General features: G+C 49.0%; 1 protein-coding gene across 2 annotated transcripts in view; it reads right to left on the bottom strand.

Moving 5' to 3' along the window:
* The window catches only part of VASH2 (vasohibin 2), a 28,328-nt gene extending 23,989 nt beyond the window's left edge, over positions 1-4,339 (bottom strand). The window contains exons 1-2 of one of the 2 annotated variants that reach the window (XM_035558482.2): positions 4,037-4,249; positions 1,289-1,377 (exon numbers count right to left, since the gene is read on the bottom strand). In XM_035558482.2, coding sequence (XP_035414375.1) covers positions 1,289-1,377; positions 4,037-4,117 — 170 coding nt within the window. In that variant the 5' untranslated portion in view covers positions 4,118-4,249. Of the gene's footprint in view, positions 1-1,288; positions 1,378-4,036 lie in introns of both variants that reach the window. The other variant, XM_035558492.2, reaches the window with a different exon arrangement.
* Between the last annotated feature and the right edge of the window lie 9,727 nt (positions 4,340-14,066).

Below are 14,066 nucleotides of genomic sequence, written 5' to 3' on the forward strand. Positions count from 1 at the left end.
AGGGCAGAAAGGGGTGACTCCGTGGAGACAAAGGGTGCCTGGCAAGGGGTAAGTAGCACAGCTGCTGGCTGCGTGACCACAGTCTAAATAAATCTCCAGCTTGCATCAGGATGTTCAGAACTGGCCTTGGTTGAAGCTCAGCGTTCCCCAGAAATAAAGCTTTCCTTCCCTCCTGCCTTCAAAACCCCATTCAGGAGGCCCTTTTCCAGGGCGCTCTGAACAAAGCACACAGCCTCTTTTAGCTCACAAAGGAAGCCAAGACCCCGTTCCCCAGCACCCTTTGAAGCTCTTTTGAACACAGACCCAAACCCAACGCCTAAGGCTCGTTTCTGCTCCACAGCAGAGCACAGGATTTCAAAACCGCTGGAAAAAAACAACTATTTGTTGAGCTCCGCATGACATGTCCTCCCCTCTGGCACAGCCCTGCTCCTCCCCACCAAAAACACACCCAAAATCCCTCACCCTGCAAAACTGCAGGGCTGCAGAGCGGTGCCTGGCCCTACAGCAGCCGCTCTCCACAGCACAGCTGGCCCCAGCCTCCTCCCCGCTGTGGCTCCAGCCCCTGATGGGGCTTTGATCCCCGCCGCTGCCTGCCCCGCTATTTTTGGATGCTCTTCCAGCTGCCACCCATACCCTTGCCTAATCCTTACCAGGACTTCACATTCATTCCTCAACTCCGCGCGCACACATTTCCACTGACATGCACTCCTTCAGGACCTCCCTCCCACTGCTCCTGCTTTCCTGTGGCTCATTACTGCATCAGAAAAGGACCAAAAGCAGGGTGTGTGGGGAGGATTCCTTTGGTCAGCTCCTGTGTGACGGGCAAGGCTGCCGACCTCTGGGCTCCAGAGAGCTGACGGTCCTGAGCAAGAAGGCAGGCCTCAGGGAGCCCTTCGGGGCCATCAGGGCCGAGGGAGAAAGGGTTTGCAACAACCCTGCCTCCCCCATCCTCCCTTTATGAAGGGATGCCATATTATTTCTCCAGGCATCATGATCTGATCCTAACATCCTCATAAAGCAACTACAAAACGAGCATTTCTGTTCTCACCGGTGTCACTACAGCAAAATTCTTCAGTATCATTTAAAGTTAACTGCACAGCCCAGAGGACTGCTGTGAAAAGCTCAGGGCTGCAGGTACCACCAGAAATCTTTAGCTGTGCCAAGACGAGTCCTTTTACCCCCAAATGATCCCAAGCCCTTGGGAGCAGCGAGTGCTTCAGTAAACCCCGTTAATTCACGAGCCCCAAGCCGGCCTTCTCCCCAGAGGCGGCGCGCTCGAGAAGGATACTGCAGCATCTTCATGTAGGTCTGTATTGCCTGGAGCCATTCTGGGATAGACATGGAGAGCTTGTAGTTCGGCACCGGCGGCACCGAGGGCTGGACAAACGAACAAAAAAATAGAGGTTAGACAGCTACCGCTCCCTGTGGAGCGGATACGGATAAGTGATTTGCTCTGACAGAGGCACACGCTTCATGCGATACAACACGGCAGCACAGATGGCACCAGCCCAAAGTGAACTCAGGCGTCGGACAAAATCATCCCACTTGTGACAGCAAATGCCTGTGCACTGGGGGCGAGCCTCGTCCCTGCTGCAGTGAGGGGACCAGGGCAGGCCCCCGCCACAGCTGCCACTGATGTCACTCCAACACCACCCTAGAGGGACAGGCAGACTAGGGCAGGAGGCAAATGCTTTGCATTTTTTCCACCCCCCTCTAGCTTTGGGCACTTCAGAGGAACAGAGTCCCAGGGCTGCCTTTGTCATCATCCCTCACCCATGGATTCGTTTCAAGTCTAATCTTTGTTTTCCTCTACCACGAGATACAGATAAGAGGAGACAAGGATCCCGGGCTGTGTAACTTTCCATCTGCTGCTTATCAACAGCCTGCTTGCTGGGCAGGGGTCGCGTGGTACCTTGGAGACCACCTGGGACCCAGATATTTAATGATATTATGACACTTAAAGATATAAACTGGCACCATAATGGGATTTTGCAAAAATCCCCTAAGACACCTGCTTGTGCCTAAGCACCGTAAGAAGCCTGGCCCTCAATCCAGATTTAATCCCCATAGCTACGTGGCTCCTCAGCCTGTAGCCATGCAAGAAAGGGACAGCTCTTTGTCATAATCCCCCTTATTTTAAGAGGGAGCCTGCAAAAAAAGGGGTCAGCACGTGCTAAAACAGGCAGTGGGGTGTGAGGGGGAAAGCCCCGCTAAAAGTTAATACAATTCTCACAAATGCAATCGAGGGAACAGTTTGCTTAAATATTAATGCCAACCCAAATTCACAAAGCAGTGCCCACGGCAGGCACAATACAACACACAGAAAGAAGCACACAACCCGCGTGGAGCCACAACACCACCGCAGCCACGCTGCTCTGGGAATGGGGCGGGTCAGCCCTGAAGGTTATAAAGCAAAAAATCACTGCTCTAAAGGCACTCCAAGCCAAGGATTACAGACAAAAAAAAGTGAGGCTGAACAGCTTGGAGCTGTCTCTGTTACACACTTTCCCATCCAGGCTCCCACCTCCACTAAGAGCAAGGGATTTTGTGTGTGTTTTGGGGGAGCGAGCATCTGTCCCCCCAAGGAGACCACAAGCCAGCATTCAGCTAGTTACTACAGTCAAATAGTAAACAGGCCTCAGTAAGGGAAAAAAATAGAGATTCTTACACTGCTGGCATACAAAAATGTATTTTAAATAGAAGGCAGACAGATGGTCAGGTCTGCAGCACGCTGTTATCACCCTCAGCACCACGAGAGAGACACGGCAGCATGCGCAGACGGGCCTGCAGTCACAGCAAGCGTAAGTTACGGCTAAGACTCATTAACGTTCCTTAATCCCAATTTCCACGCATAAGCTCTTCATTAGAGGCAATTTCTCAGTTTCACAAGCTCCTTCCAGCCCCAATGCCTTTGGTTTGGGTGAATTATTTGCCCATCACTCTTGGCGCTAAGACAGAGCTGTACTACACGCACCAGACACAGCTCAAGTTTCAGGAGCATAAGTGGTTAAAGAAAGCGAATTAAGGCTTCCAGATGGAGTAACTCCTGGGCTTTTTCCCCATCTCATGGCCATGGGGAGCCATCCACTGCAGCCATACGTCCCACCAGGCCAGGCAAAACCCTGCTGGGGCCTTCACGCTGCAGGAGGATTTGTTGCCTTGCACTGTCCAGCAGGTCCTCAGGAGCTCCGACGTGCTGCACTAAGAGCAGCTCCCTGCCGCAAACTAACAGCAACGGGCTGGTGGCATGCTGCCTGCTGTTCAAGGCCGCTCAACGCCTCCTAACACGCAGGTATTTAGGGTGCAGCCGCAGCACAGATCGCAGGAAGACTGACCCCTGGCAGCCAGCAGCAGGGCAGAAACCCACACGGTGAAGCTATGCACAAGAGATGCAGGGCAATGCTGGTACAGCTCCGACACGAGGGGGTACACATCCCAGCACGGCAGCCAGCAGGGGCTTGCAGCAGGACGACCAAACCGCCGACACAGCACTGCAGAGCGTGCATTAACCCAGCAAGTGAGATTCAGAGACTGATGAAAGACCCTGACCCTGCGCCGGTATTTCTAAGCCGTGATGCCTCCGGAGACAGCAGAGCTACCGCAGGGCGAGAGGCCAATGTAAACACTGCAGCGGGGCTGGAGAGCATCTCACGGCTGGGAACGCTCCAGTTTCGGCAGGCGTGAAACTCCTCTCCTCCAACCCCGCCGCGCCTCGCTAACGAGCAGAAAGCTGTGTCTGCTCCGCTCCAGGTGCTGCGCTACCTGGCAGGGTGAAGCCGGCAGAGCAGAGCCCTCCGAGTCACCAGAGGTTTAATTCACCGCGGTCTGCAAGGTCTGGACCGCAATTAACCCCCCAGGGATTAAGGATGGAGCAGCAGCAGCGCAGTCACGGAGCAGCGGTGCGAGCGGGTTCCCGGCCATCCTCCCGCAGCCACCTCTCGCGCCGGTTCGAGCCGGGCCCCCACCTCTCCTCGGACGCCCCGAGGCCCGCTAATGAGCGCTAATTAGCACCGGGGGGGGAGGGAGGTGCCCTTACCCGGGCCAGCCTGGCGGCGCTGCGGATGGCCGCGGCCACGGCGCTGCCGTCGGGGTGCACCCGCTCCACGTGTCCCCACATGCGCTCCCACGTCTGCCCGTCCAGCGGGAAGCCGCTGCGGTTGACGAGGAACAGCACGCCGCCGTCCCGCGGCGGGTCCTCCTCCTCCGAGCCGCCGCTGCCGCTGCCGCCGCCGCCCTCCGCCCGCGGCTGTGCGCTCCGGGAACGGCCCCCGCCCGCCGCCGCCGCCGCAGCCGGGGCCGCCCGGCGTCGCCCTCCTCCTCCGCCCGCCGTGCCCGTCATGGAGCCGCCGCCGCCGCCATGCCCCGCAGCGGCCCTGCCGGCGGCCGCCCCCCGGCCCTCTGCCGCCGCTCCCGCTGCCCGGCCCGGCCCCGGCGCGGCCGCCCCATGCCGCCGCCGCCGGTACCGCGCTGCCCGCCGCCGCCCGACCGCCCCCGGGCCGCCGCCATTGGTGGCCGCAACAAAGAGGGGCGGGGCCTCCGGGCGGCGAGCACGGCGATTGGCCGAGGCGCAGCCCCGCGGCCGCCGCCGAGATGGCGCCCCCTGGCGGGGAGCGAGGAGGGGGGGGCCGGGGGTGCACGCCCGGCCCCGGGTCGCCCCCGGCAGCCGCCTCGTGAAATGGCGGCCGGGCTGCGGTGGCACCGCAGGGTACGCAGTGGTCCTTTCTGGACCGGGGGTGGGCTGAGGCTGCGGGGTCCCGCCCTGCGGTGCCCTCGTGGGCTTCGCGAAGGCACCCAGGAGCCCCACCAGGAGGCTCAGCCTCATGGAATCACAGGATCATTAGGGATGGGAAAGGCCTCCAGATCATCTGGTCCAACCATCCCCCTACCGCCAATGTCACCCACTAAACCATGTCCCTAAGCACCACGTCCAATCTCTCCTTAAACAGCCCCAGGGACGGTGACTCCACCACCTCCCTGGGCAACCCGTCCCAATGCCTGACTGCTCTTTCTGAGAAGAAATGTCTCCTCATTTCCAACCTGAACCTCCCCTGGTGCAATTTGAGGCGATTCCCTCTAGTCCTATCGCTGGTTATCTCTAGTCCTATTGCTGGTTAGGGGAGCAAGGGCAGGCCAGGGAAGTGGGCAAGTTCACTGGGGCAGAGCCAGGGAGAGCTTGAAAATCGCTCAGGATGGATCCTCAAGTAACAGGGCCGGCACCCCACGCATGCTGGACCTGGGAGCACGGGCAGCACCACGTTGTACCCAGGGGTGCCAATACAGGAGGTGGTGGCCACAGACGTCCCAGAGCCCCGATCGCTGCCAGCACAGGTAGCTATAGCCTCGCTCAGCGCTGCTCCACTTCCCGCAGCAGCCAGAGGACTCGGGCAGCTATTTCCTACACCCACCCACCTTGTAATTGCTCCAAAAGCTTGAAGACCAGAGGGACTTCACGTGCTTCGCATCCTGAGGCCTTGTGCATCCACTGCAGCAGGGCACACTGTGAGCCAGAGGGCAGGACTCTCTCCATGGTCAGACGCAGCAGGGTTGGGATGCCCACAGCCCTGTCGCTTGCTGGCACAGCCATAGCAGATGCTTGCACCACCCAGGCCCCTTTCTATCAGGACCAAAGGGAAAAAATATTAGCAGCTCCCTCTATATGCTCACACTGATGAGGGACAAGCTGTCCTCCCACAGGCCAGCCCGGGCTGGACAGGCAAGGCAGAACTTTGCTGAGGTCCCAGAGCTAATGTCAACTTCAAAATGACAGCCTAAGGGGACAGATTTGGATCCCCCAAGACCCAGCACCTATGGAAATACATATGGAAACCTTCCCAACGAGCTGGCAACACCTGTTACCCCTCGCTCTGCCACCCACAAGAGCATAGAGCCCAGATCGGTGCTGTCACCTGCTGTTGTCACTGGTCTTCTCCCAGGGCATGGCCATAGCTTGTGCTCATGCTGCTGGCCTGTCTGCACAGCCAGGCTCTTTTTTTTTTGGAAAACCACAGTGTGCCTTGCTGCGGTACCCTGGAGCGGAGCAGCCTTTTGGTTTTGAAGTGCCGACCCTTTGGATGGAGGTACCTTTGTAAGGCCAGCGCTGAGTAGCACGGAGTTAACCCGTGGTCTTGTTCCTAATGCAGAGCATGTTGCCACCGCAGCTGTTTTCTGGGCCAAAGGAACTAATTTGATCATAAAGTCATGCAAGAGGGTTTTAACCTTCATTAGTTCCAATTGTGGACTCATTTACACGCAGTATTCAGAAGGCCCTGCAGCGCAATTACACAACCAACTGAGGGAAAATTAATGCCTCTTAATTGCACCGTGGCAGCAAGGTGATATTAGCACTGGCACTGTTTCCAGGAAGCCTTCTCCTCCACAAGCATCCCCTCAGCACCGCCGCAGGGAACCGCACCCGCGCACAGAAGCAAACCTGCCCACACAGCGACGGCCTGAAAAGGGAAATAAAAGTCGTTTGTTTGGGCTTTTTTTTCCTAAACTGGAAATTAGGCTGGCATTGGATTTGGTTAGTAATGAAATACAAGGTTAAACGGTGATAAGGCTGTAACCATGGCAATATGTTAATGGCTGTCGAAGCAAGTTTGCACAAGTGGTTTGCGTAACCGCTAAGAACGATAACTTTATGTATAAATCAATGTGACCATAAAAGGTGGGAAAATAAACATGTAACATAGACTTTAAAAAGAAAACAGAAAGCTATGAAAGGAAGGCTCGAGGGTGTGCTGCTTTGGAGCTTTCCCCAAGGTAACCCTTTCTGAAAACTTTACACACAGTTTTGCACTGGTCTAGCAGAAAAGCAGCCTTCAAACACTTTGGTTTTAGCAGTGAAGAACATCAGCAGTGCCTTTGGTTTCCTGGGCAAATCCAGGACCTCCTGCGCTAATTCTACCGTGACAAAACATTACAGTGTTTATTTTAGGTGGGTTTGTTTGACGGAGCTCCACTTGATCTCAGTCTAATCCAACAGGCAAGATTTCCAGCATAAGAAACCAAAAGTGGCAGAAAAAGCCTATAAATCAGGCCTAGCATGCTGTCCACCCCAAATTTCTCTTTCTATCCCCTGCTGCAGGTCAGCCTGTGCTGCTTGGCCTGAGCCCCGGTCAGCAGCAAAGCAGGGGCCTGTCCCTTCCTGGCGTGCCCCTGTTACAGATGCCTCACTGATTTACAACTGGTAGCACCTGATACAGCTGAGATTGCTGTTTCTGAGTGGTACAACACCAGCATCCCTGCCTGCCTTGCTCCTTCAGTCTTGTTCCAAGGCTTTAGTCCCAAATATTGCTGTAGTGTGGGGAAACGTTTGCATTAGCACAGCTTGCTGTGAAGGTCTTACTTGCCAGCATATTGTATATCTCCACAGCAAGATCTGCTTGTAAAAACAAGGAAATATTAACGTAACCTTCCATAAATCTACGCAAACCAACTTTTTTGGACTGCTTACTTCCTCCATAACCTTCAGCCAGAGGGTGCACCACCCAGCACCATCACCCTGCTCAGGGGAACTGCGTAATAGAAGTACAGGTAGCAAAGAAAGGCAACTGCTAAAAAAATAAATAAAAAGGATCTGCTACTCCAAAACAAGATCTCTCTTCAGTTATTGGCAGCACCCCAGCCCTTGTCACAAGGGAGCTGTGGGTGGGTGAACAGAGGTGAGTCAGGACTGACCTCTACTGCCAGGTGAGCTGCCTGCACACAGAGAGGAGCAGGCTGTCCTGCAAACATCATTTGCTTGAGATAAGAAGCACAAAACCGAATCGTTGTTGCTGTTTAAAAATCAATTAACCAATGTAGCTCTGTTACAGGGCACTCTTTTCCCTCTAGGAATTGCATGATGCTGCTTAGGAAACACTCTGAGCAAATGTTGTCCTTACATCTTGAAATTCCTCCAATGTGCTGCCTTTCAAGGCAGTATTTGAAAGTGGACTGGAAAAGTGATCAGGTTTGGTAATAAAATGTATGAAACACAAGCCCTTGGATTTAGGTGCCTTGTGAAATCTGCAAAGAGAGAAACGTGTGATTCATCATTCCCATTCCATGGTACAAAAAAGTAACACCGCAATACTGATGTTTTCTTCAAACAGCTTTTGACCTGGAGCATTACTTAAGCATCATTGGAAGCCAGAGCTCCACAGATTAAAATTCTCCCTTTCTAGAAATCAATGACTGAACAGTAGCCACAACACTGCAGAAACACCTGCAGATAAGAGAAAAGTTCAAATACTGTGATCCATTAGAAAACTTAAAGCTCTCTGATGAAACATAATCATCTGGAGCAAAATGATTTTTTTTTTTCTGTGATCCACGTTATTTGCCATCATGTGAATCATATTCATTTTCAGAGGTAACTAGGAAACTCGAGAAGCCTGCAGAGCCATTTCTGACTTTGGGATCATAAATAGGAGTGTCACGAGTGTGATCATGCAAGCTGTGGACATCAAGAAGGTTTCATAATGCTCTGCGTTCTCTTCATGCACACAGGCATGGCAGGCCTAGCGAGATGCCCACAGCTTGTGGCTGAGCAGATGAAGCGGGTCAGAGGAAAATCACCCCCAGCACAGCTCTTTGTTCCCCAAAAGCTGAAAGACTTCGTTGTCTCCCCTGACGACTGCTTGGTTTGGGAGGCTTTGTCAAGCTCTGAGCCTCTGAGAGCTCCTCAACCCTTTTGAAGCTTGTGACGAGATGAGAAATTACGGGGTTTGGGGACTTTAAGCGTTAGCCTCCAAGTGAATGCTAGGCTTTTAGCAATAGGCCGCTGAGTGAATTTCAGATACACAAATTCAAGTCCCACGGAGCTGATCATTCTCCCTTCAGTAGGATGAAGTTTCTTCCTTCAGCACAGGATGCAGCTTTCTTCCAGTGCCTGGAGGGCTGTTCAGAATTAGCTGATGAATTATTCTGAGGAAATGAAGTTACATTCCAAGGAATTAATGGAGAACACCAGCATGTACAGGCACAGAAAGGGCACTTATATTTTAATGTCTTTTTCCCTTGACACCAGCTGGACAATTTAGTTTGTAAAAGAGTAAGGAACTTTGCACTTGTCCGCAATCCCTATGCTACCCTTATCCAAACTAATGATCAGCACATCAGCAACTTCAGGATTCCCCTCTTCCGAAAAATAAAATAAAATAAAATAAAATAAAATAAAATAAAATAAAATAAAATAAAATAGGAAAGTTTCTGGTTCAGCCTAGTGCAGAACTTCTGAAGTCTTGAATCTGTGGGATTTTTCCCAGCAACTTCCACAGGGCTCTGAGAACCAGGTTTAGCTCCTGATGTCCCTAAGTAATGCTGCTCTCCAAGAATCAGGGTTTAATAGCTCCCTGCATAACCTTTGAAAGCAGAGCAGATGCAAGAAATCAGCATCCTAGAGTACTGACAATACCTGATATTCCACAGGCAGCCTCACAAATCAGTAACTATGTCTGAACGTTGCCAGTATTTTACCCTTTTTTTTACTGAGCTATAACTGCTGAAGTACTTTATACAAAGGCCAGGATATTATTGTTTTGACTTCTGAAAGATGTTGTTTAAGCAAAGATGTGAATATTGATTCAGAAGAGGGTCAGATGAGGTGAACTCATTGTCAAAGGCAGCAGGGAGGAAATCCAACAAGCTTCTAAGAAACCTTTTCAGCATAGAAAATGGAGCATTCGGCACCTGCACATTTTATCTGTGCACAAATTGCATCACTTTCTGGAAGGGATAACACTTGTTAGTTTGGGATACATAGGACCTCCCCCCAGCTATAGAAATAATAATTAAAAAAAAAAAGATTTTCCCTCAAGAATGGGTTTGATTCATCGTCAGGATGACTTCATATCTCCCACTTACCTGATGAGCTTCCTGGTGTTTATCCCAAGAAAGACTGAGTGTCTGCCCAACAACAATCTTTCAGGCAATGATAATTTGCTCTGATGGTTCCTCTCCAGCTGGGGGAATGTTTAAAATGCAGTGCTAAGTGGGGATATAGCCTACAGCTTTCACAGAGATACTGCAAGAGCAGTGTGACCTTATAGTCCTAACCAAATGTGACTGGATGCTAGCACTGTTTTACCACAAAAGGCTGGTGCATCCTCTGCTCTGCACCACCCGCAGCCTCCTCTAGGAAGAATCTCTTATATAACAATCACTCAGAGCTTTGCGGAGAAGAGAGGTAAAAAAATATAAAATAAAATATAATTATTTTCTTACAGTGACTCTACTTTCTTTGAAGCTGGTTCCTCAAACTTGCTTGGCTCACAGATCATGTCCTGGGAATCAATACTAAACATCTGAGGATAAAATAATTAAAATATTCCGTCTACTGACAAAAGTTCTCTGTAAGCCAGAAGCCATGTTTATTATATTTATGTACCCTATATACATGCAATCTGCATAAGTATGCATGCATGTTTATTAATGGCACACTATATAATTCACATGTAAAGTTTCCTAAATTAAATGACAGCTTTTGCATGGAAAACAATCAGTTTTAGACCATCAGGTGCATCAGTAGCTGTCAAAAATGGTAATTCTGGCTCCAACAGAGTTGCATGCTACATGCTTTATTAGTAACATATAATGGTTATATGGTGAATGATTCCACCCACGTAAATACATATGTGCAACACTGCATTCAGAGAATATTCATAAGGATTTTTTTATTATCTTTTGAAACATAGAATGAGACAGTAACAACAACAGAAAAAAAATACAGCAAAAATCTTTGCTATCTTCATGAGGAGAACAAAGACACGAGCAGTAAATAACATGGGTCTTACAAAGAAATGTATTTCTCTTAGGCATATTTTTGCTTACTTCATTCCATTTCATGCATTAACTTCATCTCCCTCTCTTCACAGACTTCAGGCTGCATGGTGGTGGGGGAAATCATGTGAGACACAACAGGTTAGCTCGTGATCTAGGAATCATTTGTAGTCTCTGACACTTCAGAAGATGACACATAAAAGTACAGCAGGACAGCAACCAAAAAGGTCACACATTCCCATTCACACAGGAAAAGTCACGAGTTCAGGAAATAGAAAATGAGAGTAGTAAATACTCATAGCTTAACCCAATTCCACTTGGTCATAGATGCACAAGATAGCCCAAAGATCTTTCAAAAAGCACTTTTCATTGGGGAACGTAGGCTGGTAGCTGTAATTACACTCTCCAGTGACAGCTTCCGTGACAAGACTATCCTGAAGAAACAAGGTGGCCAAGCAGATGAAGTTAGGAAAGTCCTGTTAACCTGACATGATTCGTATGTATTCTTCCCACCTCTCTCATTCTTCTTTCTTAAACATGGGCATTTAGCAACAGGAAGAGATGTTATTAAGGACAAGCATTCACCTACAAAATAAAATACTCATGCACCTGTAACCCAGCTCAGGCGATAACCGTCAGTGGCTACCGTGATGAACCGCGACAGTGACAAACCAGGCCCAAGGTGGATTTGGAGGAGACAGACCCAAGGACTAACAGGCATGCACCAACCAAATATGGCTGGCATGCAAATATGACTAGTAGTCATCACCTCATCCCATGAAGAGGGGACAGCCCAGAGCCCATGGAGCCCTCCTGCACTGCAGCAGGCTGCGTGCCAGGAGCTTCCCCCCGAGCAGGGACACCCCTCAAGGTGACTCCTCCAGGTCAAGAGATTCCTTACCTGTGACAGGTACTCAGTAAGTGACTAATAGCTAGCTTGTTGAAACTTTGCAAGTAACTTGCTAAGCAGGCTGAAACTTTGTAATCTTAGCTAGGTGACATAAAGAATTGATTGTGCACATAATCCTTTAGGTATAAATCTTAAATCTAGAATCAGGATAGGAGCCAGCTGCATCTAGACTCCTTGGAGTTTGGATGGCAAAAGAGACTCCACTCTGAGCCTCGTGACTCAGCATGAGGCTCTCCCTGACGCTTTTAGTCTGACCTCGTCCTCAGTGCAGTAATAATCACGACCTTGCCATCACTAATCTTTTTAACATCATTGTTTTACCATTTGAGCTTTGTTAAATCGTTGTCTTATTCACAACTAAGCCCTGCCAAAGTGCTACTTTCATCAATAAATACGCTGCCACTTGTCTCTTATGAGCGAAGTGCATAATTCCTCTTGCAGCGATTCCAATGGCTGATCTCTGAATCTTGTAGCTGAAGGTACGTTCACTGGTGGGCCTCCGGTAATTCAGGAGCGGAGCTCTTGTTTATGCTCAAAATTACATGGAGTCTCTTACATCCTCCAGAGTTCCCTTGAAGCACCCACAAGAAAAGAATACTTAAAAGCAAAAGTTAATACATGGGATTGGGAGGTCTCTCCTCACTTGGTTTCCAGTTCCATCCTCTTGACACACATAACTCCATTCATTAACTGATTACTTCTTTAATCTTTTGCTTCAGCTAGGGCAAGGTTGAGCCAGAATCCCAAGGCTCATAGAGTCAGAAACCCCATTTCCTGTCCGACATTGGATTTAATGGATATTATTTAAAAACAAAAAATAAAAGCACAAAAAATAAAGCCCCGACAACCACAAACCTGCTTCTGCCACAAGCTAGAGCCTCAGTTTCTTGATAAACAGATGACAAGATTATTGCGTAAAATATTGATTTATTTGTTTTTCATTTTGCTACTGAGCCTTTTATTTATATACTAAATCCTTGCCCAGAAATAACTTTCAGATAAATATACTCTCACAAGTTTCCAACTTTCAAGTTCCTTTTGAGGAGTATTAAATCCAGGATGTAATTAAGCCTTCATTATTAGAAGTATTTTCTTTTTAGGGACCCAGCAGGCTTTCCAGCATGCCAAAAAGCTTGTTTGGACATTTTTGGGGGTAGCCAAGTAATTTGGCAGAAGATAAAAAACACGAGGAGGCAGTAGGGCTGGAATATTTTTCAATAATCAACTAAACAGAACTAATGAAACTGGAAGCTACTGGAAACTAGTGAGGAAAGGAATTTTAAAAATAAATTAAAAAAAATAAGAGCTCAATCCTGGAATTTGAACACTGTGTACCAGACACAGAAAGCATTCTGGAGACTGCTAAAGACTTTCTGCTGGGCAGTTGAAAGCACTTCCCCAAACCTGCAGAGAGAAGGTCTTGCTAAAGTTTTGCAACAGCAGAAGTACATAGAAACCAGAGGCGACGAACACAGGCGATATTTACTGAATCTGTATCTTGCGGAATAGTTTTATGTATATCATAGTATAATCACTTCTCCAAAGGCAAAAGCCACCCACAGATATCAAAAGGCAGGAACTTTCACTTTGCTCTCTCAGTCTGAAAGTGCGTATATCCCTGTCTGGGGCAGCTTGTGTCAGAGCAAGTCCTTTAACATAAAGAACTGACATAAAAAAAAATATCTCTGCCTCCCCTCCTATGATTTCGCCTCCCATTTGAATATCTACTTTTCCCCTATTCAGCTACCTCACCAGAGGACTCTTCTCGCCTGCCCAGAAGCAGCAAGGTGTGCCTATTTTCTCTCTAGCACTGGACCCCACAAAGAGGCATGGACCCTTTTTCGAAAGACAAGTGTTCCAAACATACCTGCCTTTTTCTGATGCATACACTGCCATTCAGTCTTCTCATGTCTGAAGCATTTATCATACAAAATGCCAAATTAAGAACAAAGTTTAGAGGCCAAGTTTAGAAAGATGCATTTACAGTTTCCTTTTAATATAAAGATTCTCTAAATCTATTTAAAAAAAAAGAAAAACATTTAATCATACTCATCACATTGAAAGTCTATCTTGGGAGTTAAACAGTTCCCCATACCTAACTATTAATCCATGGAAAACTTCAAGCAGGATTCCACCTTCTGGATGGCACTACATCTGTGGGAACTCCGCGGCTACATCATTGATGGTGCTGAAAATGCAGGCTCAACTTAAAGGCTGCCAAAGCCTAAATGCTGCTAACTCTGGTTTGACTTTTCAGTAACAGCAGAGCCTTGGCATTACAGTAGTGCTAGCAATTCTGTAGTTGGGTTTATACAGCACAAGGGAAAGGACAATATTTTCAGAAGCACTGCAGTGAGAAATCCACATTCAGGTAAGTGTAATAACACAAAGC

This window comes from Cygnus atratus, chromosome 3 (assembly GCF_013377495.2).
Source record: "Cygnus atratus isolate AKBS03 ecotype Queensland, Australia chromosome 3, CAtr_DNAZoo_HiC_assembly, whole genome shotgun sequence".
Taxonomy (NCBI): domain Eukaryota; kingdom Metazoa; phylum Chordata; class Aves; order Anseriformes; family Anatidae; genus Cygnus; species Cygnus atratus.